The 26,852-nt window shown below is 36.5% G+C and overlaps 1 protein-coding gene across 1 annotated transcript in view; it reads right to left on the bottom strand.

Moving 5' to 3' along the window:
- Positions 1-1,341: 1,341 nt before the first annotated feature.
- Positions 1,342-26,852, bottom strand: part of SPOCK3 (SPARC (osteonectin), cwcv and kazal like domains proteoglycan 3) — a 146,904-nt gene continuing 121,393 nt past the window's right edge. The window contains exons 7-11 of the mRNA XM_030449738.1: positions 21,087-21,206; positions 8,777-8,998; positions 3,997-4,059; positions 2,619-2,756; positions 1,342-1,686 (exon numbers count right to left, since the gene is read on the bottom strand). Coding sequence (XP_030305598.1) covers positions 1,523-1,686; positions 2,619-2,756; positions 3,997-4,059; positions 8,777-8,998; positions 21,087-21,206 — 707 coding nt within the window. The 3' untranslated portion in view covers positions 1,342-1,522. The remainder of the gene's footprint in view (positions 1,687-2,618; positions 2,757-3,996; positions 4,060-8,776; positions 8,999-21,086; positions 21,207-26,852) is intronic.

Below are 26,852 nucleotides of genomic sequence, written 5' to 3'. Positions count from 1 at the left end.
AAAGGCTGCTTACAAGAGTCTGTATTTTGCAAACTATACAGAAACAGTAAAAAAGAAAATGAATATACTTTTCAATATTACATAAGATAAACATTAAATTGATAATTTATTGTGTAGAAATGAATTCAGCTAAGAAACTGATTTTCTTTTTAATTTATGACAGGAAACCAGTAATCCAATTTTGAAATTACACAACCTGTACTGTTCCATTATACAGGTCACATCAGCTTCATTGTGGGCAGAAAGCAACAGACATGATTCAAACTAAATGGTGGAGTCCCAAAATGTCTACACAATTAAGTCACATGCTAACATAAATACAGTCATTAAAGTAATTTTCTCTAAAGTCAAATCTTAAGTGCTACTCTACACTATAATTATAATCTAGTCCACATGGTAATTACATAACAATAGCAAAAAAAATTAAACTAACCCATTTTCTTCATTCCAGCAGCAGTACCTATACTGGTGTTAATTTGGTAATTGGGCGTGCTTAGCTATTGCCTAACATCCTATACTGGTATGCATGCTAACATCTCTTTATTTCTATTTTGCAAGGCACCTTTACAATACGTTGTCTAATTTTTCACGCTGCTAACAGAAAACAACATGAAAGATGAGAAACTATTTCCTGAATTAAGAAAATAAAAAGTCTAATTATACATGTATTAAAAAATACCTTGGGGCAAGTGTCAATACTTTGAAATATAAAGGTAAAATAATTTTAAGCAAATTTGTTTTTCCATGTGAAATATTTTACACAATAGATTCGAAACAAATACACAGAAACAACAAAGGGTGAAACAATGTTTGAGTAAATAATGATAAGGTCTATATGACCCTGACATGGAAGAAAATAAGTTCTGGAAGGACCAGAAAACTTTAGAATTGCAGAACTGGTACTTGTCCATGCTACTGGTTTTGAAAAATCCTTTCAATAACCTACCCATTTCCTATTAAACAGCATAAATACAAATGCAAACACAAAGGAGGACTTTGCTTTATTTTTCTCTCCTGATAATTTTTCTCCCTATCTCTGGCTAGTTAAAGACTGTTGAGATGCTACTTGTGTTTTTCTACTGTAATATGTTTTTGATTTATTAAATGGACAATGGGCCTGAAACACTGAAAGAACGGAAATTACATTACAGTATGTGTTCTGAAAAAGACAAGCAAAATTCCAAGGAAGGACAAATTGGTCACCAGAGTTTTAAAGAGACTGGTTGTTTTTAAACTGTTTTTTGCACATGTACATTTTCAGTAGCACATAACATTTCTTTCTTCAGGCTAGACTTCCAATGCGTTTTCTTCAGTGCAAAGGTATTTAAAAACTCAAAACCACATAAGATAAGTATTCTTATTTAAACAAAAGAAGTCTATGACTCCAGCTTCAATGTTTGAAATGATCATACAAAATATACATGTTTGTTAGAATCCTTTTGATTTTGGAGAGCAAAGGGATTTTATGAAAAGTCATCTTGTGAATTCTAGAAAGATACAATTCATGGACCCCCTAATATCATCAAATATATCCATCATGATCGTCATCATCATCTACATCATCATCACCTTCGTCTTCATCATCATCTTCAATTTCATCTTCATCATTCATTATTTCATCTTCATCATCCATCCAGTCATGGAAATCGCCAGAGGCAAAATCACCTGAAGTCTCTAAATCAATAGCTAAAGAAGTATGATAGAGAAAAGACACAGAAAATAGACTATATATTTATAGTATAATATACATACGCATACCAAAGGTACACCAAAATATTCAGTTTAATGACAACTACTTATTTTAAACTACAAAGTGTGACATAGAAATTAAACCGAAATAATACAAAAATTCTTTAGTTTTAAAAGAAAAAAACTTCAATAACTTCTTAATATTAACAAAATGAGAGACAAATTTTATGAATTTATAGCACTATAAAGGGTGCCATTTAAGTCCAACTTGACCTACCTAGAAGTGTTCATTTATCTAGAAAGGAAGCTGGATTAGATGGACAATAGGCATGAGATTTCATGTCAAATATTGTGTTAAATTTATTTTTTGTTTTAGGCTATGTTCTTTTTGTTGCAAAAGAAGTGGAAAGGAATAATGCAAGATTGTGGTTTTTTTGTTTTTTAAGGAAATATTTTATTGCCATTTTTTAATATCTGAGATGTCAAAAAAAGACAACATGGAAATTCTTGGAAGAAATTGGATAATGATGCAGGTACGAGAAACATAAGGGAAGATTTAGCGTGCTAGGAACTTCTGGCAATTCCTACAAATACAAGCTGAAAAAAATGTGAAATTGAACTCACTAGCATGCTCATTACCCAAAGGGATTTCATCAAGCATTTTGGTGCTTCTCTAATGCTGTTCTAGGTAATGAATTTTCCCTAGATTTATATGCACTATGTTAAGCACAAATATGAGGTCTATGAAGAGCTGACACAGCAATAGGAGTTGCAAAAAATAACAAAGTAACAGTAACGCATTATAAAGTTTTTTGCTCCAAAATCCATGCAGTTGGGTGCCAAATCTGTTCCTACAGAAGAAGTTTATTGCTGGTAATCAAATGGAGTAACAGCTCTAAACCAAAGGCCAGAAAAGATTCTTATCTTACCACATTCTGCTACCCCGTTTGTTCTGGATCCTGTTACCTCGTTACCGTATCTATCAACACACCAGCATTGCCCCACGCTTCCATGGCACTGACTTGGTTTGTAATATCCATCTTCATCACATAAGGGTATGTACTGTCCTGTGACATATATATATTTAACAAAAATATTAAAACCTGCCGCTTTACCACTGTAACTATCACAGCAGAAAGTACCTACCATTTGCTCATTCCTCGATTCGGACTCTACACTGACTGGTTTACTATTACTGAATTCAGTTACACAGAAAGTGACTGAATATATCAAATGTATCAGTCTTGGACTCATTTCAAGAAATAAAATGACCAATCTCCCTTTAAATTTTTCATCAATCCTGTGATACCTCTCCCTTACTCCATGAATGTCTCACTTAAGATCTTTGTTGTATTCTGTGGAAAAGGCTTGAATAGCACATGCAGCCCTGAATGGAATGTTCTACAATCTGTGGACTACAAATCTGAACAGTAAAGGCTAGGTTTCCTGGACTAACAAACTATCTGCTACATTGCTCATGAGCTATTTTTATTTAATATATATTTTCCAATATATTTAGTTACCTACTAGTATTACATTACCTGACCACAGAGGACAAATGTGGTGTAACACAGCAATTTTATCAACAAATGCAAAAGAAAATTAAAAAAAACCCCTAAATTTGCATTTATATGCAAAATACCTAGGCAGATTAGGTTCTAAGCCAAAAGGCTTCCCAACCAAGAGTACAAGGGACATAATCAGGGACTTATTTTGTGAGGCAGTGACTTGCTTAAGGTTGAACGAACTACTTTTTTTCACTTAGAATAAAAGTAGACTTCTTTAAATAAATATAATATGTAGACAAACCACAATGAACAAAACATTCTTAAGAAAGCATTTTGAAGTCTATAGTGCTGTTAAAAAACATCCTCAGCAGAAAAAAAGTTTTGACTACTTTGAGTCAAATCTTTTATTGCAGCTTTTATAGAGTGGTAAATAGTAGCATGAAGATTTTACATTTCAGTAGTATTGACACACTATAAACTGATTCACAACAAAGATTTCCATTACTTAAAGAATATTATAGGAAAAGGTTCAGCAAAGATACTAATTTAGGAGTGCCTTAGACTGTACCCTCTGTAACTGTAAAAACGTACCTTCTATTAGGGTAATAAAACAGATGTAATATCTTTTGGTAGGTAAGGTAATAAAACTAAGTTTAATAGCTTTCAAAAATTTCATAAATTTTGTTGATGGAATTTACTGCAGTCTGTCTTTGTAGGATTAATATTGATTTTATGTTGCTGTTTCACCAGTGTTATTTATATAAGTAATAAAACCTTCAAAAAATGATCTATGGCTTACCTAGGAGTTTCTTTCCTCTTTGCTGCTTCTGAATGTTGCCAAGTTCTGTCTGGCATGGTGGGTCTAAAATGACATTAAAAACATTAAACAGATTAAATTTTATCCAGGAAAGAAAGCATATGACTTAGATTTCACAGTTTGCTAGGTTCTAAGGTCACTCTAACTACTAATCTTAATCATATAAATACTGCATTAGTAGTCATGCTCTCAGCTCTGAAATAAAAGAATTACTGCATCTTGCTAGTGCTACAGAATTATGAATTAGAGCTACCATGTATTTGTGCAGAAAATCACTCCTATTTAATCCATCTGTAAGTGAGCATGTATAGGTCTGAAACAGAATGGTTCTTTTAATTTTTTGCCATTTTTCATTGTTAGAAGTCATGTTCAAGATTTGTATTTCATGTACTGCACTAAGAAAATAAAAATTTTCTTCACTGAACTCTGTAAGTTTGTTATTCTATTGCAACAATTTAAGACTGAATCTCATGGGTACAAAGGCCTATGTTCAGCAAACTAAAAACTGGCCAAACTTTGGATGGCACTAAGATGCAGAATAGGTTTTAAAATTCAGTTTTACATTCCTCAGAGTTATACCTTACTCCAGTTCTGAATAATTTGATTATTTGAACCACTGGGGCTTGACATCATTGGATGGGTATTGGATTTTAAGTCTTTGAGTATTTGCTGAGGTTGCATAAAGACTTGTTTAAAGAAGTGCTTTGATGGTGATCACGCTCACGATTATACCAGAGATGTTAACTACCTTTCAAAACTAAGGTTTCTGTCTTTCCTGATATTTAAAGAGTCAAACTCTTAATACAGCAGTCTGAGGATCAATTATTTCTACAACCAAAGTATTTCTGGTTAAGTGGTAATCTAAACAATTATAGCCATTTATGCACACAACTACCACATGCTAGAAGGATCTAGGATTGTGGCGTACTTTTCAGTGTTAGGTTTATGATTAGACTCTACAATCTTAAAAGGTTTTTTCCAACCTTAATTATCCTATTCTGTTCTTTCTGTCAAAGAAAGGAAATATGCTGAAGGAGAAGAAAACTAGTGAAATAGGAAAGATACATGTATTTTGTTTCACAGAAAAAAATCCTATATTAGAAAAACAGAGTTGTACACAGGAGCACTAAACGTAAATGTGTATGTAAAATGTATATGTAAAAATTACAGGCTATGCCTAAAAAAACCCTCTTCATTTACAGATATAAATTTTTGGTGGTATAATTACAAAGATGAATACCACTAATCAAAAAGTAACAAGTCAATATGAGAAAGTTACTTACACAAAACTCTCTTTTTCTCAGAAGCTAGGTCTTCAAGATTCACACTTAAGCTTTGCTTCTCAGGATAAAAGCAGCAAAACCTCTTAACACTACTAAATCAACCTTAAAACTTAAAGCTGCTTAAAACTGTCAAAGAGAATGGCACACTAGAAGTTCAACCAATTCCTTTTGGTTGATAATATATCCTTTTTCCCCTCTCCCCAAGTCATAATGATTCTCTATTTTCAAGTTAGTTACTGAATCTGGAAAAGCTTTATTTTAGACTTCTGGATGTATATCAATAAAAAGTTTTCTCACTAGACAACTTCTGAGAGTCTTGAGCCAAGGAGAAAAAATTCCTTTACCAAAATCAGTACAGTGGCTTCCTTTGAAATATAAATAAATCAGACATCAGTCTTTCTGATAATTAGAATACAAGTTCAACATTCAATCATCCTCATCCCTAAGCTACTTTCAAAGATAGGGCAGGAATTGTCAATATCACTGCATTGTTATGAGTGATCCATGAAGCACTTAGCAGCCATCCGCAGTTCTTCAGTGTTTGAAGTACCAACGCACATCAGAGTATCCCATCTTATTAACACAGTCCCAAGCCCTTGAGATATGAATATTCAGTCCTGTCAAGAGGTGCTGCAAGGCTAGTATAATTAAGCTTTGATTTACAAAGAAGAGGCACATGAGCAGAACAATGGGAGTAAAATGGGTTGATGACAAAGAATGTTTAGGATTTTTATAACAACTGTCTCAAGGAGCTGCTACCAACAATGAGCCTTGAGCTTTCACAGACTCTCTATCTTATTCAATTACAAAACAGTGATTTTCCATCTATCAAACTGATAATATTTTGCAGAGCTCTTAGTTTCTGGAATATGGTCCACTGCAGATAAGGCTGACATTGTGCCTTGTCTGTGCTTGGGGGGAAGTATTATTGCTCTTGGACAACCGAGGTTTGAACTTTAAGGATCTGAAGCATCAAGAAATCTTTCTAGAGATCTCAATTATGTTTTAAGGCATGTTACACCTTCCTTTAGAATGATCTATAAATGTATTTGAAGTCCCGCAATCTGAAAAGGCTGATGTGAGAAATACGAATCATGGTAACAATTATTCTTTTGTAAGATGGACTAATTTTTAAGTCAAAAAATGTTTTTGAGCCTTGACAGACAGAAGAATCTGTAAGAAAAAGGCACCTACAGAGGTGCTGGACTAATAGATCCATGCATAGTCTGTATTGAAGAAACTATTGGGTGCTGAGCACTAATATTCCCAGCAAAATTGGGTACTCTCTTACTCTGAAGCAACAATGCAACAAAACCAAGAGTATAATAATTATGAAGTACTGGCAGAAAGAAATTGAGCGCATAAATAGATCAGCAGTGCAAGTGCCTTAGCATTTCTATAAGCACTAAAATATTAAGATGAAGTTGAACAACTAAGAAAATAAGTTCTGAAGATAGGCACTGAAGCACTTCCACGAACTGTAGTTGTAGCAGGAAGAGCCCTTCTTGCTCCTGAGGCTCGACGAGCTGCTGGCCTCTCCATTGCCTCGCACCAGAGTGAGCTCTGCTCTGTGGGTGTGTGTCCCACCTTTATTGGCCCCCTGGTCTTGCTCATGCCCAACAGGGGCCTGTCCTAATCAGGCACAGGTGGACTCACACCCACTCACTGGCAATTCGAGGAACCTGGTTTATCTTGTTTCTCTACACCTGGTTTATCTTGTTTCTCTACAGTAGTTGAAACCAGAGGGGATTTGTGACTCAAGAGTAGAAGAGAACTTAAAAAGAGCACTTTCAACGTGTAGATTTTGGAGTACGGCAGAAATGTATTAGTGTCTTGGATATACCTCAGAAATACTAAACTACACATAAAGCAGATTAAGGCTAAGAAAAAAATGCAATAAGCACCAGTGCACTATATGTGTTCAAGCATTCACAGGAAGTTGTTTACATTGAGTAGAAGTTGTGAATAATGTGCACTAATGGATATAATGTACTGCCATGACAGACCTCAAGCAAAAAGAAAGAATGAAGAGTTGCAAGTACTTGCATGACCCTTGTAAGTCTTGAACCGTGAACCTAAGACTGAAGAGTAAGGGAGCTTCTCAGATAATGACTCAAGCAAATGCTATGTATTTTTAAAAAGCACAATGGAATTTCTATCCCACTATGATACATATTGTTGAATAAATTCTGTACTCACTTTGACCATTGTTAATCAACAGCAATGCTGAAGAGCTACAGATTTTCCCAGAAAGCACCTACTATGCTCAATGAATATGGAGAGCTGTCTACATGGTTTAAATTATTCTGTTAATAACTAAAATAATTATTATTTTATCGAACATCAGAAATAAGCCACTGAGTTTCTCTGCCAAGCCATCTCCTTGCTATTAATAGCAAAGGTCTAGTTAAAGGTCTTATTTAGATTGGTCAATCAAGAAAAATGTAAATGTAACCAAACATGAATATGTTACAAGGTTTAGCATAACATTGCTAATTATTAAAAGTAAATTAATTGGGTCATTACTACACTACGAAGTCGGGACTCAGAAAGTTGTGCAAAATCTAATAGTAAAATGTAAAAAAGATGATTATGTTTTCTTTTTTAATCCCTACACCTTCAAAAACAGGTTGCCAAATAATATGTAAGTATTGCCAAAACTGACATTTTACCTCCAATGTTGAAGACACATCTTTTTTATTCAATCACACTTTAGTGTCAAAAGGTATCTAATCTATTTTAAATCAGTACCTTATCAAAACACCACAGTCAAGAGACTGGAAAAATGGAAGAAAAGTTTGATAATGTTGTATTCTGCAATGGAGAGAGAATGAATGTCACTGAAAGCCAGATCCCAGATTTTTAGTGTTCAGGTTACCACTAGTATAATTCAGTAGTGTTTAGATCAGTCTTCATGATAGCATTCTTGGATTTCAGCAGTACACAGGGCAAATAAGTCAGACAAACAGTATTTATAGAATGCAAAACTACTTGAAACTAGTCTGTGAAAATGCTGGCTTAATGCCTTGGTTATGTTATACATGCATGATATGAAACTGGAAGAAGAACCTTGGACCACACTAAGCCACACATTATGTGCTGTACTTTCTGTGACAATGGAAAAGAATTATGCTGCCTTTGAAAGAGGAAGGATGGTTATATCTTAAACTGGAATGATGGTGGTTTTTTTTTATTTCAAAGCCAACCAAACCAAACATGTAATGTTCTTTAAGAACTACTTTTGAGGTTTGATTGTACTTTGAATTCCTAGAAAGCCTTTCCATTTAGCTTAAGTTGTTTGTTTGATACTTTTTGGATTCCTTTTAGGTATTCATGATATATAAAAACCTTAACACAAATTCATGGTATAACATTTAAGAGCTTGTAGATCACCACAACCTCCTCAATATATTAAAAGAAGGATAAAGCACTACAAAAATGTCAGTCATACACATATGCAGGTTGTTATCAGCTTTTACCTTGCTGCCTTTGGAAGCAGTAGCACCACTCATTGTTAGATATCAAACTGTCCCTGTATGTATCACAAGAGTTGAAGAATGCCCTGGTGCATGGCTCATTCTTGTCAAGGTAAATGCTTCCAAGTTCTGACTGGTCCAACAACAGGTCATAGTTGGTATCAAGCCGGTTAAACATCCAGCCAAGGGAGTCTTTGCAAATTGGCAAAATGCTGGTATCAAATCCTATGAGGAAAAAAAAAAAGAAAATTAAATAAAAATTAATAAAATCATCTATCAGGAAAGACACAGCAGCAGAGCTGACCTCCACAAAAGAATGCTGCATCATGGAAACTGGTCCAGTGGTACAAAGATACAGTACATAAGCACTGTTTGCTATTGAAATACTATGTGTAAATCATATGTCAGCTTTGTTTTAAAATCACTGAATTAACCTGCTAAAAAATTATTCTCGCCATCAGTCTCAAAGAATTTAGAAATATGAGTTTTCTCATCAAACATTAGACCTACAGCACATACATTATGTAAAGAAATAAATGATCTACAGCGATTTCCCAAAAAGTAATTCTGTTGAGGAATTTTAGTAATATTAGAAATCAGAAGAGTGAAGTTTAATTGGTGTGCAACGTTTACAGAACTAAGAGAAAAATAAATTCCAGATAACTTGTTGGAGTATCATTTTTTTCTTACTATAAAATACATTCAATTCTATGAAAAAGGAACACGACATTCAGCCTCAGCAATGCCTGGAAAGTTATTGTATTTTATCTTTAACTGATGTACTTTGCATCTTGGAGGAAGCCATTGAGAGATGATTGCTAAGGACAGCCAGCTGCTAGGATCAGATCTACTAATACAGCTTTCTCAATTTTTGCTTGGAAAAAGGGATCATCAAGATGAGTCAATTATTCCTGTAGTCAGAGCTCACATGCCATATTTAGTTTTCCTGCATCAGCTGTAAAGTACATACTGACTTGCACATAGCCATGGATGGGAAATTCAGAAACCAACAGGCCCCTTGCCTGTGTAGAAGATGGGAGCTGCATTTGCTATACACACATAACTTTTTCTGTTCACATACTATGGGTTGTACCACAGGCTTATGGTGCATGTGCCCAGGCAGTTGAGCATACATTCTATTTCAGAATGAGATTCAGTGCTACTAGATACTTTAAATGGTAACATTTCATATAAGAAACTTCTGTTATTTCCAAATCCGAAAATTAAAGCTTTCATGTATTAAAGATGTTATAATCTATCTATTAAATAGAATTACATACTGGAGAAAAAGTAGTGTGAGTCATGGGGTCTAGCTTTCTATTAAATAAGTGATATAATAATAAAAAAACTAATCATGCTTTACCTTGAAAGTAGCTTATGTTTCTTGTGTCAGAATTTGCTTCTGAAATGGTTTGAATTTTTACTTACACCTTGAGTGTATTTGTATTCTTGTTTTTTGTTTGTTTGTTTGTTTCATTTTTATTTTTTTTAAGTTCTTTTTTCTCTCTGGCATTTAAAGTTCTAGTGGTTTAAAAAGAGAAAACCTAATTTCTTCTTACTTTTCATTTGTCTTGTTTCACCAAGCCATTACTTTCATGATAATCAGTCACTGAAGTGTATTTTAGAAATGTCTGAACTCTAGGTTGAATATTAGTTTAGATTAAATAAATAAAAATGGCTGAAGTATTTCAGAGATAAGAAAGGCACATGTTGACAGAAACGGCTTTATTTGATCTAAAATGAAGGAGTTTTCCTCCTCCAAAACTGCTACACCACAGAGATCATCATCTCAGTTCCATGTTCACACTGAAAGCCCTTAAGAGATTCCTATGGTAAAGTAAAATTCTTGGTTCAAGTTTAAAGAACCTTTAAAGAACTGTCCACAACTTAAAGAGTATCAGAAGTGCTTTCTCTCTGCAATGCCTTGCTTCCTCTGCTAAAATATTAATAAAATGATACACACGTCACTCTTGAATGTACTCTTGATTTACTTCAGGAAGAGTCAGAAAAGCAGTTCAACACATACCTAGCATTTAACATCTGTTAATATGGTTTGACACATGAAGTGGTTGGGTAATACAGTATGAAGAATCACAAAATCACCAGGTGACCTAGAACTAGGAAATTAATTGCTCAGATCACACACACTATAAATTACCATTCTGAGCACAAACCAGGAGGCTGTACTTACATTTTTTAGTTAAGACACAAAACAAAAAGCAGAAACTAAATGGGAAAAATTAGTAAAATTGAAGTACAGTAATTTCTTCTTGATGATTAAGTACCAGGACATTTTACTGAGGAAAGCAAAAATTGCTGCTCAGACATCTGAATTACAAAAGATTTTCTCTTTCTCTAATTTTAACCACTTATTTGAAATCTATCTCCATATAACATAATGAAATGAGCTTTTACGCAGCTGTTTCTGAACAGTGTCTAAAAAAATGTGATGTACTAGCTTAAGCTCTTTTCCTCAGGCAAAAAAATCCCAAGGGAAATATTATTAAGAAATAATATTTCCCCCCCCAGCTTACTCACTAGTGTTTAAAGCATTTTCTCAAAAGGAATCAAGAGAAATGCTTCTGTGTTTCTGATTATTTCTCAGGGGAGAATTTCAACTCTTAGTAAATATAATCTGCTTTTCAAGGGAAAACTATCGTTTCCCTGCTTCTTAAGCTTGTAAGTAACAAATCCCTGTGGACATTGAGAAAGATATCTTCTGATATGTGGAAATCAAAACAGCATGCATATGGCTCACATACTGCATTATATAAAAATTGTTTTCCTAATATGCCAAGAGAAGTAAATAGTATGATTCTTACCAATACCAGTACACTGTCCAGTATAATAAAAGAAACTGACAAATCATCTAAGTGAATAAGCACACATATGCTTTGCTGGTGTCCTGACTGCCACCTAGACCGTGGCTTTTACGTGTTTAGTGTGCAAGCTGCACACACAGCAAGAAGTTTTTCACTTGTGATGGATTTGTCCAATATTTTGCTATCAGAAGATTTCATATTAATGGCATCCCAGCACTGAGGCCTAAAGTGCGCAAGCTGAGAAAATTTTTTCTTTCTTAATGTAGTATTATCAGTGCACTTCTGATCAGAAAGGAAGGACTAAAGACCAAGCAGACGTGAATCCTTTGTGTCATATTTGTTGTTCACAAAAGTGCCGATCTATGTGAGACTCATCTGGCTCCATATTAGCCAAATGAATTTGGAGAAAAGGAGGCCAAGAGGTGACCTCCTTGCAGTATGCAGCTTCCTCATAAAGGAAGAGATGGGACTGGCACTGATTTGTTTGCTCCTGTGACAAAAGGCAGGACTTGGGGAAATGGTAGGAAGCTGAATCGGGAAGGGTTTAGATTAGATATTAGGAAAAAGATTTTTCACCTAGAGGGTAGCTGAGCAATGATACAGGCTCCCCTGGGAAGTGGTCACAGTACCAAGACTGCCTGAGATCAAGAAGTGTTTGGATGATGCTCTCGGGCTCATGGTGTGATTCTGGGGGGGAGGAGGGGGCCTACACTGGGACAGGAGTTGGACTTGATGATCCTGATGGGTCCCTTCCAATTTGGCAGATTCTATGAGGGAACAGCATCAGGCATAACTTTGTCCATCATTTGTCTAAAGTTGTAACATATTCCTGCCCTTTGATTGATTACACGGATATGGGCGGTACCTGGGTTGGGGCAAGAAATAGGGAAGGTACCAAAGGTCCTACATCTTATTATAATCCTAAAATAACTAGGTCCCATTTCACAACAAAAGGTACAAAGGAAAGGCATAAAGGATTGCTGCAATGTCCCTTGAACACCCCTGAAAGTTTCCATTCTGAAGTCTCTTGTTTTCCAGAAAGTGTTTTAGAGAATTTTATAGGGTGGGATGGGGGACAGTGGAAATCAAGACGAATGCTGTTGCTGGAGGTTATCAGTTTGCTTAGAGATCAGATGAAATGTATTCTGCGGTACACAAGGCTGGCCAGGAGTGACTGCTGAGGAAAAGATACCTAATGAAGGAGAATAAAACTAATTGTTACAATAAACACCTATAAATGTTTCATTGTGTATAAAGAGAATTCAGTACAAAAGAATGAGTAAAAAGAAACTTCAGTCAACAATAGTGATCTAGTTCATTTAAAGCCTTAATTTTATGAAAAGATTACTTAAATTAAAATTCCTACTCAGAATTACATCTAGGCTGGATTTCCACTTCTAGACTCTTGCTTTAACGATGCCTGGGTTTATGCCAACCTGCCACATGCAGAAAGTCATTAGATGAACTTTTCTTTCTAGCAAACTAGAACAATGGGTCAGGTTGAAAGCCAGTGCAACTCTTCAGTACAGTTTAGAGGACATTTCCTCAGATCACATCAGAAAGTAGCCCAATGCTCAGGAAGTCAGCATTTTCAAGACATGAAAAATGATGTTTAAAGGTATAATTCTTTTAATCTCTAATAAGAATAATTATTTCTAATAATATATGTAATATCTCTAATAACCATACAATGACTGCATGGGAGAGTACAGAGAGGAGTAAGCAAATATTTATTGTTCTGCTTACCTATTCTGTCTCTGTGTATAAAGATTTGAAATGTACTTCAGCAAAGAAAATCAGGAAAATTTAATTTATCTCTCATATAATTCAAATGTATCTCTTCACTGATAGGTAACTTTGGATAATCATAATAGAGTAAATCTTTCAGGCAAAAATATGAAACTGTTAAATTTATTTGCAGTTTTCTGAACTAAATGGATCTTTTCCTGCTTCAAGTTTCTAAGGGTATCTGTCAATTTTGTGTAATAATACTTCAACATGGTATTTCTACACAAGCGAATTATAAATAATTTTCTTTCAGACTTCTTGTATTTTTTCTATTATTTTAAAAATTATTAGTGTATTAGACTCCAAATAATCCTATAATTCTCAAGCTGTAAGAAGATTCTCTGTTACCTTTGGCCTCTGGTCTTTTATCTTCTAAGATGACAGGCCACATAAGTATTCCTTAGAAACAGACTTCCCATTAGCAGAAATATTTGTGGGACTACAGCATTTTTTGTGCTTTGAATTGTTTTTTTCCCTAGAGTTTTATCACATCAAATGAATATAGAAACAGAACAAATGTTTTAAAATACTTTAAACTGCCAAGTAAAATCTCAAGTAATTTTTCAACTCGTTTCCTTATCAAGAAGGGAATAATAATGGGGGTATTATTATAGTGTGGGGTGTAGAATCCCAAAAAGAATATTTGTCACAAAACAGTTGCCCTGACAAAATGGACATTGTACTAAAGTGGAGGCCCCACTCGATAGCCATCTGGACTCTGTTCTCTCAAGTAGAGACCCTTATTTGGGTCACCACCCTGATAAGCCCCATTCTCACAAGAGCAGCCCCCCCTTTTGTGGCTATCTAGATAAACTGAACACTGACCTGGCAAGGGGAGCTCTGTTTGATGGACACCCTGACAGGCAGGACACTGTCCTTATTTGATAAGGAACAGGGGCAGGTGAGCTGCACCCTGCGGAGGCAGAGTGACATCTTGTGTGTGCCCTGGGTAAAGCCACTGGAGAGGGCACATGCACAGAAATAAGGGTTACTGCTGTGACTTCCCATCTGGAGTGGCCCAGTGAACATCTGGGTTTGCAAGATATGCCACAGCCCCGCTACCCCCAACAAAGGTGGGGTCAGGTGGTTATAAAAGAGGCATACTTGAAATGCTGGATGCACATCCACCATCCAAGGACCTGAACTTCCTACTGAGATCATTGCTGAATCCAAGGTTGGTGATATCTTTCCTCTCTCTTCTTTATCTCTCTCTGTCTCTTTCTCTCTGTCTCTCTGTTTCTAACCTTACGGTGGTGCTATGCTTCGCAGTAGTTTTTGGCAGCTTCTCTCAGAGCTATGGGCCATATTCTTCTGCTACAAAGATGGTGTTGCCCAGGCAGCATTCCTCACCACAGTCCTACACAGGCTCCATCATGAGGTCAAGGAGTCTGCTAATTTATGAAGAGCCTCACCAACTGGAGAAGTCATCAAGCCCATCTCCTTTGCACATCCCAGTGACAGGGAAGCAGACTCCTCCAACTACCCACCACTGTCCCTGGAAGCCATGCCGGGGGGACAGCAGGATGATATCATGCAGTTCGCAGTAGCCAACAAGATGAGGCTGGAGAAATCAGTGCTGCTGAGCCTGCAGCAGCACAGAGTCAACTCTGAACTAGAAGGAAATGAAACACTGGAGATAATTGGGCACAGTCCTTCTGACCAAGGTACATGTGGCACAAGTTTATAGTGCCATGCTTGAGCTTTTCAGAGTTGTTCCAGTTATTAAATAGTCCATATTGATCTTTGCAATCATTGTTTTGGACTGTGCCAATAAATTTGTCACAGTGTAACACTGGCACGGCAATTAAACCGAGTAACAGATGCATTCTATTAATTCCCCTCCCCTCCCTGATAAAGAAAGGAGAGAGAGTAAGGGAGAGAGGCTCATGGGTTGGAAACTAAACTACACAACTTTAATGAAACAGTAATGATAAATAGGAAAAATTACTAAATATATACAAATATACAGGAAAATTGATACCATGTACCTCCCCCCTCTCCCACAATAACTCTCATGTCACCCCCAAGGCTGCAGGGCAGCCCTGGGAAAGTCCAGGCTGGACTCCTGGAGTCAGCAGCAGTTGGAAGCTGAAGGCAGGAACACACAGATATAGGCTGGCACGGATCAGGACCACAGCCAGATGAAGAGATGGAATCATCCCAGGATGCTGAAGCAAACAAGGACAGGTGAAGAAGGGGAAGCAGGAAGGGTTAAGGCCGATTTCTGATTTCCATTGTTTTGCTTTTCTCCTACTCACAAGATCAACAACCAGCTGTGTGGGCTGAGGGGGAGAGGCTGTGGTGTCTGCAGCAGTAGCAGCACCAGGGCTCACTTTCTGAGCAGCAGCAGTGTCTGTGGGGGTGGAGGCAGCAGCTGCAGCTGTAGCAGACACGCTGGCAATGCTGGCCAGCCTTATCTGAGTTGTGCCCTTGTGTGAGTGGGGGTGAGAAGCGGCTGCAGACGCAGAAGTAGGGGTGCTCTCTTTACAAGGTGTGCTCATTCCCGTAATTGTAGTTGTCTTACTCCTCACCAACATATGATAATATATGAGAATACATGCACATATCTGAGAAACACTGACCACCACAAACAGGAGAATCAAAACTGTAATAAGCATATTGCCATTAGAATCTGGTGAACTCAGCCGAAGAGTGGTATATTTCCTCAAGCTAAAGCTGAAAATGTAAACAAAGATTACAAACAAAGTTTTTAATCACCACTGCACTGTGTACTGTACCGTATATTAGTATTGCGGATCATATCACAACTAATTTTCTCAAGCAGCGCTTACCCAAAATAAACCACATATTAACACTCATTCCAGCTGCAAAAGCACATATCACGTACCCTGAATACCAAAGGTATGGCACGAATTATTTTATCTCCAACCCTGTGAAATTTCCAAATAAAAAAGTCTGATCACCACTCAGAAAAGGCATATTGGTATCCTACCACTGGAGTTGGAATTCAAACTATTCAGGCAAATTAGTCAAAATTTGAACTGGGCTCCAGCTAATTAGCTCAGACTCCACGTTTGACACCAATAGATGAGCGTAACATAGTTTCTAACTTTATTAAGTTTTACTACCTGTTGCTTTGTTAACTTTTGTTGTAATCCATTGCTTTGAAAGTACTACCATTTATAATTCTGCTAGTTGTAATCTGATAGTCTTTATAATCTTACTCATTTTTAAATTGTGTTTTTATACAAACCTCCTGGGTAATAATCTTACTCCTGAGTACTGCACAGAGAATTCCCGAACTTAATCTCACCAAATGGGTTGTTAAAAAGAGATTAATTGGAGGAAAAAGAAGATCGGGCCCAGCCACACTTTGGCTCCTCTCTGAAGGAGTTTAGAAAGCAAGGGGGTCCAGTCTGAATCTCCCTGGGTTGACCCCCACACAGGGGAACCCTACCTGTGCCCAGACCGTGGGATGTGATATTTTTTTTGGCCCCCACATCTGGGGCACCGTGCTCACTTTGTGAGATGTGACAGTGCCGCACCCACCTTGTGAGGTGTGACATAAGGTAAATCAGCCATTTCCCCTTAGTGACATTTATTTGGACCACAAATGGCCTGAGGACAAGATACATATGCTTATATAGCTTTTATTGTAATGATTATTCGAGGTATAGGCAATCTGAATACATCTGGACACAAAGGGGATTTTGAAAATAAACCCCTGTTAATTATTTGAAATATTATATTCTGCATCATAAGTAAGATTCAGCTTCAGAAAAGAAATGTCAGTTAAACAAAAAGATGTAAACCACAAAAAAACCGAACAACATAGGCAACCGAAATTTTTTAAGTTGGCAGCTCTAGCAAAACAACGTAAACTCTACTGTTCTGGTTGTTTAGAAACAATGATTTCAAAGATCAATATGGACTACTTAATAACTGGAACAACTCTGAAAAGCGCAAGCATGGCACTATAAACTTGTGCCACGTGTACCTTGGTCAGAAGGACTGTGCCCGAGCCTTTTAGTAAATCTTGGACCATGTACGACCAGAGACTGACATGAGAAATCCTAAATGCAAACAGACAAGCAGGAAGGATGGCTTTTAAAATTCAGAATGAGAATGAGAAAAAGACAGCCCAGCAGAAAGGGTGCTAAACCAGATTTTTAACTCCCCAAAGGCAACGAACAACTCCAGAACTGCTAGAATAATTATACCTCTCAAAGGGGAAGTTCCATTCAGGTGGCTTTCTGTCATAGCTGTTGTTCTGTACAGATAACAAACTCTCATGTACTAAGTGTAAGTTCATTCATGATAAAGAAGTTATTCACAAGACTTATTTCTAGATGTAGCTGTCAGACATTGGGCAGATAGGGACTGGGCTCCCTAGTACATGTAAAAATTTATTCATGTGACGTCTTAGACCTCCTATAATTTTGGAGACCAACCTTCAGGGATTTCATTAGGGATGATCCTCAAGAGAATAAATGTTTTAAGACTTCTTTAATGGTATTAGAAAGGACATAACTATCTTGAATCCTTATAATTATATTTCTTTCGTTGTATGTTTGCAGAAACCTAATGTTTTATTCTGAACTACAGACATTCATTTCTCATAAGATGCAGTATCTTTTGCTGGCTCAACTGTGAAATTTTGAAGTTCAGGAATGTGCATATCAGAAAAAACAAAAGAGTTACATTAACAAAACCAGTTGTTAAAGAATTTTTATGCCCAAATTGACAAAGGACAATAAAAAACCCTGATCATCTATCTATTCAAGCACATTCTTCTAAACACAGTCTAAGCAGATGGCTACTGTCTTCAGCATTGTACAGGACATGCCAAAACATGGCCATTCAGGATGCATTAGATGTAAAATCAACATCAGATAATAAACGCTGAATCTAATGGGTGTTATTAATGTTATAGTAAGTGACCACTGAAGTTTGAAAACAAACCAACCAGTCTGGATCACATAACGCATTCATTCCTAGGTGCAAAAATTGATCAGGTCCAAAGATCCACAAGACTCTTGCCTTTTTTGTCATACATATTAAAATCTTAGATCTTAAGTCAAAATGCAGTCTTTCATAGAATCATAGAATCATTTAAGTTTGAGAAGGCTTTAACAGATCTTGAGTTGAACCATACCTCTAAGCACCACAGCTACATGTGTTTTAAATACCTCCACCACAACTATATGTATTTTAAACACCTCCAAGGATGGTGACTGAAACACTTCCCTGAGCAGCCTGTCCCAGAAATTTCTGTGAAATTTTTTTTTTATAATATCCAGTCTAAAACTCCCCTGGTCCAACTTGAGGCTATTTCCTCTCATCCTATCACTCATTACTTGGGAAAAGAGATATCCACCTCACTACAACCTCCTTTCAGGTAGTTGCAGAGAGAGGTAAAAGGACTTGCCCTCAGCCTCTAGGCTAAACTAGACTCCAGTTTCTAGACTAAACAACTCTACTTCCCTCACACACTCCTAATAAAAGTTGTTCTCCAGTCCCTTCAGCAGCTTCATTGATCTTCTCTGGACTTGCTCCAGCACCTCAATGTCCTTCTTGTACTGAGGGGCCCAAAACTGAACACAGTATTTGAGGTACAGCACCACCTTTTCCTAGTACAGGGAGACAATCACTTCTCTAGTCCTGCTGGCCATGTTAGTCCTGATACAAGCCAGGATGCATTCCACAGGTCCTTTTCCACAAGGCAGCTTTACTGCCATTCTTCCCCAAGCCTGCTGTGTTGCGTGGGGTTGCTGTGACCACCAAGGAAGGATCCAGATCTTGGCCTTGTTCCTCTTGTGGCCTCGGCCCATCAACCCAGCCTTGCCCAGGTCCCTCTGCAGTCTTTTAAACTCAGGCAGATCAACACACCCTCCCAACTTAGTGTTACCTACAAACTTAGTAAGGGTGCACATGATCCTCTTGTCCAAATAATTGATAAAGATACTGATCTTTAAGATATTAAAATTTTGCAAGCAAGTGATAAAATAAGTTTGAGTACAATATATACACAAATACATATCGTGATACAAATACCAGTCTCAAGTACAGATACTAGGTCTTACCAATTTCACCTGTGTGTTTAAGGAACAAAGACCAGGGAACATATCTATGGGAAAAATACTCTTTGTGCTTGCACTACATTTCAATATATTAAAAGTATTACTTATGAACATTACATACCTGTATTACATAGAACCCAATTACTTTTAACACTGACTTATAAAAAATGTATGCCATGTACTTAATAGCTGTACAGTTGCTTCTTTTATCATTTCCCAAAATTCTTTTTGAACTTCTTAACAAATGAGCTGTATTTTTTACCTTACATACACAATTTGTTACCCTCAACAAAGTGAATATTCAGCAAGAAAAAGGACCCTATGCAGTGTTTCAGCTGACCTTTAGCTGGGTGATGTGCTAATACTATGTGTAATTTTACATACACTTTACTTAACTATGCAATAAATGATTATTTAAGAGCTGCACGCATTGTATTTTTGGTGTTTTAATTACTGGATGAGAAGCAGAACACATAGCAATTATGGCTACAAATCAGAATGTAAATAGGAAATATATGCTTTTTACATGTTTTGATTTGTTTGGTTTTGTTGTGGGTTTTTTTTCTTCCCCCCAAATCAATAAAATTAATGTTATTGTCTTATCACCTTTACCTCAGAAAATTTTTTTTCTCAATGTTAAGAGCAGTATTCCCAGGTAACACAGAATAATTTTTAATTCATTGTTTTTTAAAGAATTATTCTCATTTCCTTAGCATTAAAAATCACACAATTAAATGATATTTCCAATGAAATGAAATAAATGTCATAAAAAAAAAGCAACCAAATAAAAGCTATAAAAAATCACAAGTACTTAAAATGCTGATAGTGATGGACCTAAGTTGAGCAGTCAGTGATGGCCAAATTCTGTGAAATGTGTTCTGGAGGAATTTATAGTTTGCTCTTCATATTAATGAAAGGTAGTTTTACAGCTTATGAAATCAGATTTGACTCTCCTTCACAGTATGAGGTCACTCTTGAAACTACTATTGCACACTTGAATTGCTATTTTAAAAAAGTCCTTTGTCATTTTAAAACTTTGCTACTTTCCCCAAGAAAAACCCCATTTAAATATATAAGGGGGTTAGAAACAAATTATGCCCCCTACTGTTACCATTTCAGTAGTACTCCCGAGTCTCTTCCAATTTGAAGTTTAACCCTGAAAATGCCTTTTCACTTACAAGCTTCTTCTCCATGTGTTTTTCTTTATCACTAAGTAAAATGGCATTGACTAGCAATGATGGGTCACACATTATTACAGCTTTTATATATTTCTTATGGCTAGCCACAGAACTACTCACTTTTCTCTATTGAAAAGTTGCTTAGAATTCCTCCTTGTTTCTTGTCTACTTACAGAGCAGCTAATTATCAATCTCTAATAAAAAATTTGATAGCATTCACAAATGAAAGCATTGTGGATGGTAGTTGCCATATATCCCTACAAGCAAGAGTCCTGCCAAATAACACTGGAAGTTTAAAGTGAGTGTTATATATCAGTGCTAAGCCATAAATAAGAAATTATCTTTTGAAAACAACAAAGTTATGGTTTCATACACATGGCTCCTTTAAGGCACACGAGAATAACATAAGTCTAAGCAGTGGAAATACAAAAATACAGAAGGGTATCAAAGAGAACACCAAAAAAGACAAGTAGAAATCTCTTACTGGTTCTCTCAGGCCTCTGAACAATCCTAGTCTTCTTATTCTGAACTCCGCTTTCATGAAGTGCCTTAAACCAGTCTCTCAATCTGTTAGCAACCTCCCTGAATTCCAAGTCACTGCACACTGAAAAACAAAATGCAGAGATTTTAATGTTCTCCTTGTTTTTCAATTATGCTACAAAAACCAGCATAAACATACGTTTCACAGCTTTCTATAATTCATGAAGTTCATTTTCATTACTTACATATGCCTTCAAAACCCAGTCAAGGTCCTCAGAAATAAATACCTGATGTGTAAAGCAATTATGAAATTATATATATCTAGAAATTAAAAACATCCTTTGCAAACCACTGTAAACAGTTCTAACACAAATATTTTCACATAGAATAGAATCATAGAATCATAGAATTGGCTGGATTGGAAGGGACCTCAGAGATCATCAAGTCCAACCCTTGATACACTACTGCTGCAGTTACTAGACCATGGCACTGAGTGCCACATCCAGTCTCTTTTTAAATATCTCCAGGGATGGAGAATCCACTACTTCCCTGGGCAGCCCATTCCAATGCTTGATCACCCTTCGGTAAAGAAATTCTTTCTAATATCCAACCTAAACCTCCCCCGGCACAGCTTAAGACCTATCTGTTTTTGCAGTCTTCCATATCCTTTCATTTGTCTTGTCTTCTCCCAGCTTATCTCCAACACATGAACTGGGAAAACAGAGTTCTGAAAGAGCTATCTGGTTGCTCCAATTACACCTTTTCTTTGTGTTTCCCAGCAGCTTAATATTGAATAGGCCTCCTCAGTGCACATCTCTGTTACTTGCTGCTGGCCTCTGGAGTTTACTGCCAATACTTTACAACACTTCAGCCACGACTGCTACTCATCTGCTGCTCCTGGTGCTCTCTTAGGTTTTGTGTGCTTTTTTCTGCCTTACCTGTTTCTGGTCAAATATACCATCCTTTCCATCACAAAGCTTCTGTATTCTTTCCTATTTGCAGTTAGGTGCTCACGAATGTTCACTTGGAAAATGACATTCAATCAAATAAGCTTTCATGACCCTCCTGAAGCCCTTTCTCTGCCCTCCCTATTTCCTCTTTTAATGTTTTATCATGGGAAAGCAAGTTGAGTGTTCTTGTGTTATCTGCCTAAATCATATCTCTGAGCAGTTATGGTAGAGCTTTATTTGCCTTAAGAAATGAAATTCCATGAGATTGTCATGATCTCTGCCATACAGCTTCATCTACAGGAGGATGTTATACGGTAGCTCCAGCCAGCAATTAAGAGTTCTTGCTACAAAACTTTCTATCAATCATTTAATTTCCACCAGATGGTTAAAATTTTGAGTTTGCTAAATAATAACTAGTAATGCAATGTAATTTTAAATGCTGGAAAGAAAAATAAACATGATTTTTTTTTCTGTTTCCTTCTCCCTTTCTTCTCCCTCTCTTTTTTAATTTTCCATCAAGAAATTTCAGATTTCATTATAATTACTATTTTCCAGAATGCTTTTTAAGATCTAGCCATCCTAACATTAAAATATCAGAATAATAATAAAAAAACCCCAAAACATTAATAACCTATTTATCATTTCATAGTTCCTGTTAAAGTGATTTTGGCAGGGGTTACTTAAGGTTAAATCCCTATCACCTGATGCCAGTATACTTTCACTTCTGTGCTTAATCTTGCACATGGTCCTTTCTAAATACTCTATTGTAATACTATTGCTGTTTGAAGCATTTCAGAAACAAAAACCAACTGGGTGAAAAGAATTCAGGTTTAAATACTGTGATTTCTATGGAAGAGAGAAAGCACTATCCTGATGTGAGAATTAATTTATAAATTAAATTAATTTATATTAAAAAAGAGAGATCTTGTTAGAACATGGTATTTTTTTAGTGGAAAATAATGAAGCACAAAACAGATTTACATAATTGTAGGAAGGGTATTAGTAGTGGCAAATAGATCCTGAAAATTATATAGCTGTTTCTATGGTATATTAGCATTTGTGCACCTTTGGGCCAATGTTTCCTAAGTTACTAGGTTTTGGTGATAGAAGACAAAAAATGAGGCAAAGTATGTCTGTGAAGTAGCACAATAACTTTTGGGAGGTAGTGATGGTCCCGTCAGCTTAAGTGTTAAGCAACATCAAATGGAAAGCAGGGAAGAGTCACTGTTTTGTGACTTTTGGATAAACTGCCCTTTCCTTTTCTCACCCTTCCTAAAAAGCCCCTGTGATTTTTGCTTTTCCTCTCAATCTCCGATGCATCCTGCTCTGGAAAAGCACAGGGTCAACATCTGGATAACATGCACGCATCCACTGTAATGAACAGGTGTGGGACAGTATGTAGCCGCTTTTGGTTCTCCTTCCCATCCCTGTCTGAGGTACACACACATTACTGTGTGCCACTGGTACTGCTTACGGCTCACTCCCTTGTAGAAAAAATCCACGGAGGCTTAAGGACAACACGTAGTCACCAATATGGTTAAGGTGAAGTCGTTTATTAACGACTCTTGCTTTATATAGAACTCTTGTTTATATAACGATATCTTGCAGGTGGCTATATCTTGGCCATAAATTCTATTCTCACAGATCTTCTGCTGGTTACATCATTACTCTGCTATTCTTTTTCTGTTGCCAGCTCCGGTATCTTTTTCTCACAGCTCATCTTTCAGTAACCTTGGAACTAGGTCTCAAGGCCCTTAGCTTACTCTTAGCTAAAGCTAAATAGTCAGGAATGCTCACGTCTGTTTTCTTCCAGACAGTTTCCCAACACTCCCTTATCCCTTCCATGCCGGCTGCAGAGACATCTCCAGAGAAACTGTGGGATGGGCTATTTGGGCTTGTCTCCTGCCCTTACTGCAGCCTTCAGTCTCGTTCTTCCATCAGCAACACCCTGAATGGGGTTGTAGAATTGTAGACTGAACACAGTGCAGTGGTTTTTATGGTGTGCATCAGCCTAGGTTAAGATTATTTAGTTTATGAAATGTCTTAAAATTTTGGTGAACCAGACAGTGGGTAATACAGTTCATGTCTGAAGTGACGCTTTTACTTAGCAAATTCTTTTACAAAAACATATGTACTTAGAAGGCAGCCTGCAATGACTTCGTTGAACCTGAATCACTATGGACAAGTAATTTTTTTGGTAACAACAGATATCTCCACCCTCATAAAATGTGAGTATACACTAGTCCAGCCAAAAAAGAATGCTGCATATATACAGAAGTAATACTGATTTTTGTCACATGTATCAGTGCACATTAACATATGTAATTACAATTGTTGGAAAATAGTATTTTTAAGGTATTCAAAAAGTAACAAATGGTGTTGCTTCAATACTAGTTTTATTTCTTTGATAATTTCTAATTTTTTAAGTATTTGAGTATTTGTATTCTCTATATTTCTATTTTCATACATACACAAATAAACTGAAGGTTTTTATCATGTGGATTATTAAAAAAATATAAAATTCTAACATCTAGATGTTACAGATGTGATTTGTAATGTAAAATAAGAAGCTTTTTTCTAAAATAACTTTTCACTCTTCAGACTTTTTTCCTCATTCGACATGCAAAAAGGAAGCAGCAAAATAATTTTTAAAATAGTAAACCAAACAATTTAACTCCCACTCACAATCAATTTTGTTCAGATTCCCAAGAGCATTCAGATGAATACAGAACAGAGGAAAGAGGCCAGACTAAAAGAGTGGGTTCCAGAAAGTCATAAGGAGAGAACACCATTCATACATTATCATACATTATCACAGACACTTTTCAGAGGATCTGAGCTGCAAAAATATGAGTTTGAGTTATGCTAATATATTTAAGTTACAAGAAAGATCAGGTATACATATTATACATTTGGCTTTGTTTCTGGTCTGTATCCTGCCTCAGTACAGTACTGATCCCAGAACTCCACCTGAATTCACGTGGCTGTACGTGAATACATGGATTCTGCAACAAAAGATGATCAGCCTAACACTCCATTCACCAGAATGCTGTTTGCCGCTGAAACGTGCTTGCTCAGGGATGTGCAATATGATGAAAAATTATACTAATTAATGGGTTGATGCATTCTAGAATACATACAGGGACACTTCATTCTGGTGATCAGCCTCTAAAGATACGTGCTGCTGAAATTATTGTATGCATTGGTCAGTACTGATTTAAAACAGGTCAAGATGAGGTAAATCAGATCTATTCAGACTATTATTTCATCTGATTGACTGGGAAATGAATCTTTAATGGTGAAAGACAGACAGTAAAGTTGTAGAAGGTTAGACAGTGATAAAACTATGCATATTAAATCATATGAATCCATGCCAAGAAGTACTTCTGGTTTTATCTAATGCCAATGCAGGGTGTTTCTGCTATTACAATCAATTCCAGTAGCCATTAAGAGAATCAGAAAGGGATAAAATGAAGTCACTATCTCAAAGGTTACTGGAGTATCCTGCCATTTGAAGTAATAACAACTGACTGTCTTTTAAAACCAACACATAAAGCTATGGAAAAAAATGAAGGGATCTGAAAACTTCCAGGTACCAATCCAGAAATATCTTTATAATAAATATTTAAATGTTAGGTGGAACCAACTGTTCAATTTGTTTTCACATTCAGTAGATGTTACAATTTGTGTTGGCATTTGAATATAATTTACTTATGGGAAGTAGAATATTTGAAAATGCTAATCAGTACATCTTCTTTCGGTGCCTTTCAACTCAGGCTAATTCGTGAAGAAGTAAAAATAGTGCTGCTGAAAGCTATAAACTTATTTTGGGACTATCATCAAGGATTGAATTCCCTATCATATTTAAACCAGTGTTAGCTTTCTAACATAACAGAAAATAAGTTATTTTTATCATGTATAATTTTTCTTTTTTATAAACAGAGAGTATATATTATTAGCTGTAGTTTTATATGGGTCTGAATCATGGGTCATCTCCTGCCACCACCTGCGACTTCTTGAACACTTCCATCAGTGCTGCCTCTGTACAACCCTAAACATCCACTGGACTGACTGCATGACCAATGTCCCTGTCCTTGAACAGGCAGGGTCACCAGTACTAAGGCCATGCTACTGAGGACACACCTGTGCTGGGCAGGGGACGTCTCCAGGATGATCACCACCTTCCTAAGATTGTGCTCTGCGGTGAACTTGGCACCGGCTGCCGCTACAGAGGAGCCCCAAAGAGGAGACACAAGGACTCCAAAGAGGAGACACAAGGAGAGCCCTTCTTTAAATCTTTGTTTACACAAATACTTGTTAATCATCATCATCAGATTGACAAAATAAGAACCCTGAAATACTGTTGCATTAGGAAGTAGATTTTGTTAGGTGATGGATCAAAATGTTATTTTAAAAAAAAGATAAAAATCATCTCACATTATGTAGTATCATTCACAGTAATATATGGGACCTCCAGGGTGCAGGTAAAATTTATGTTTGTTAAATTTGTGTTTGTTTACTTCAGGGAGAGATGCCTTGACCTTCTTTTTCTGCACCTGAGCCTGGTTCAGTCCTGAAACCACAAGGCCTGACAATTTGAAGTAAGCCGTATAAACCTAAAGAAATTACTAGCACATAATTTAACAGTAATTTAAGTGTAGAACTCACAGAGTGTCTTCTTTGTGCCCTACAGACAGAATTTTCCTAGTCTTTATACACATGACACTTCCACTCCTGATTCCACTAATGGCCAGTGGGATTAGGTTGTAGGAGTTAGATTAAAGCTTTGCTTCAGAGTGAGATATTAAGTGCCTTGTCCT

Source organism: Calypte anna, chromosome 4A (genome assembly GCF_003957555.1).
Source record: "Calypte anna isolate BGI_N300 chromosome 4A, bCalAnn1_v1.p, whole genome shotgun sequence".
Lineage (NCBI taxonomy): Eukaryota > Metazoa > Chordata > Aves > Apodiformes > Trochilidae > Calypte > Calypte anna.
The sequence above is the reverse complement of the archived record's forward strand: the minus strand, read 5'-3'. Positions and strand labels throughout refer to the sequence as shown.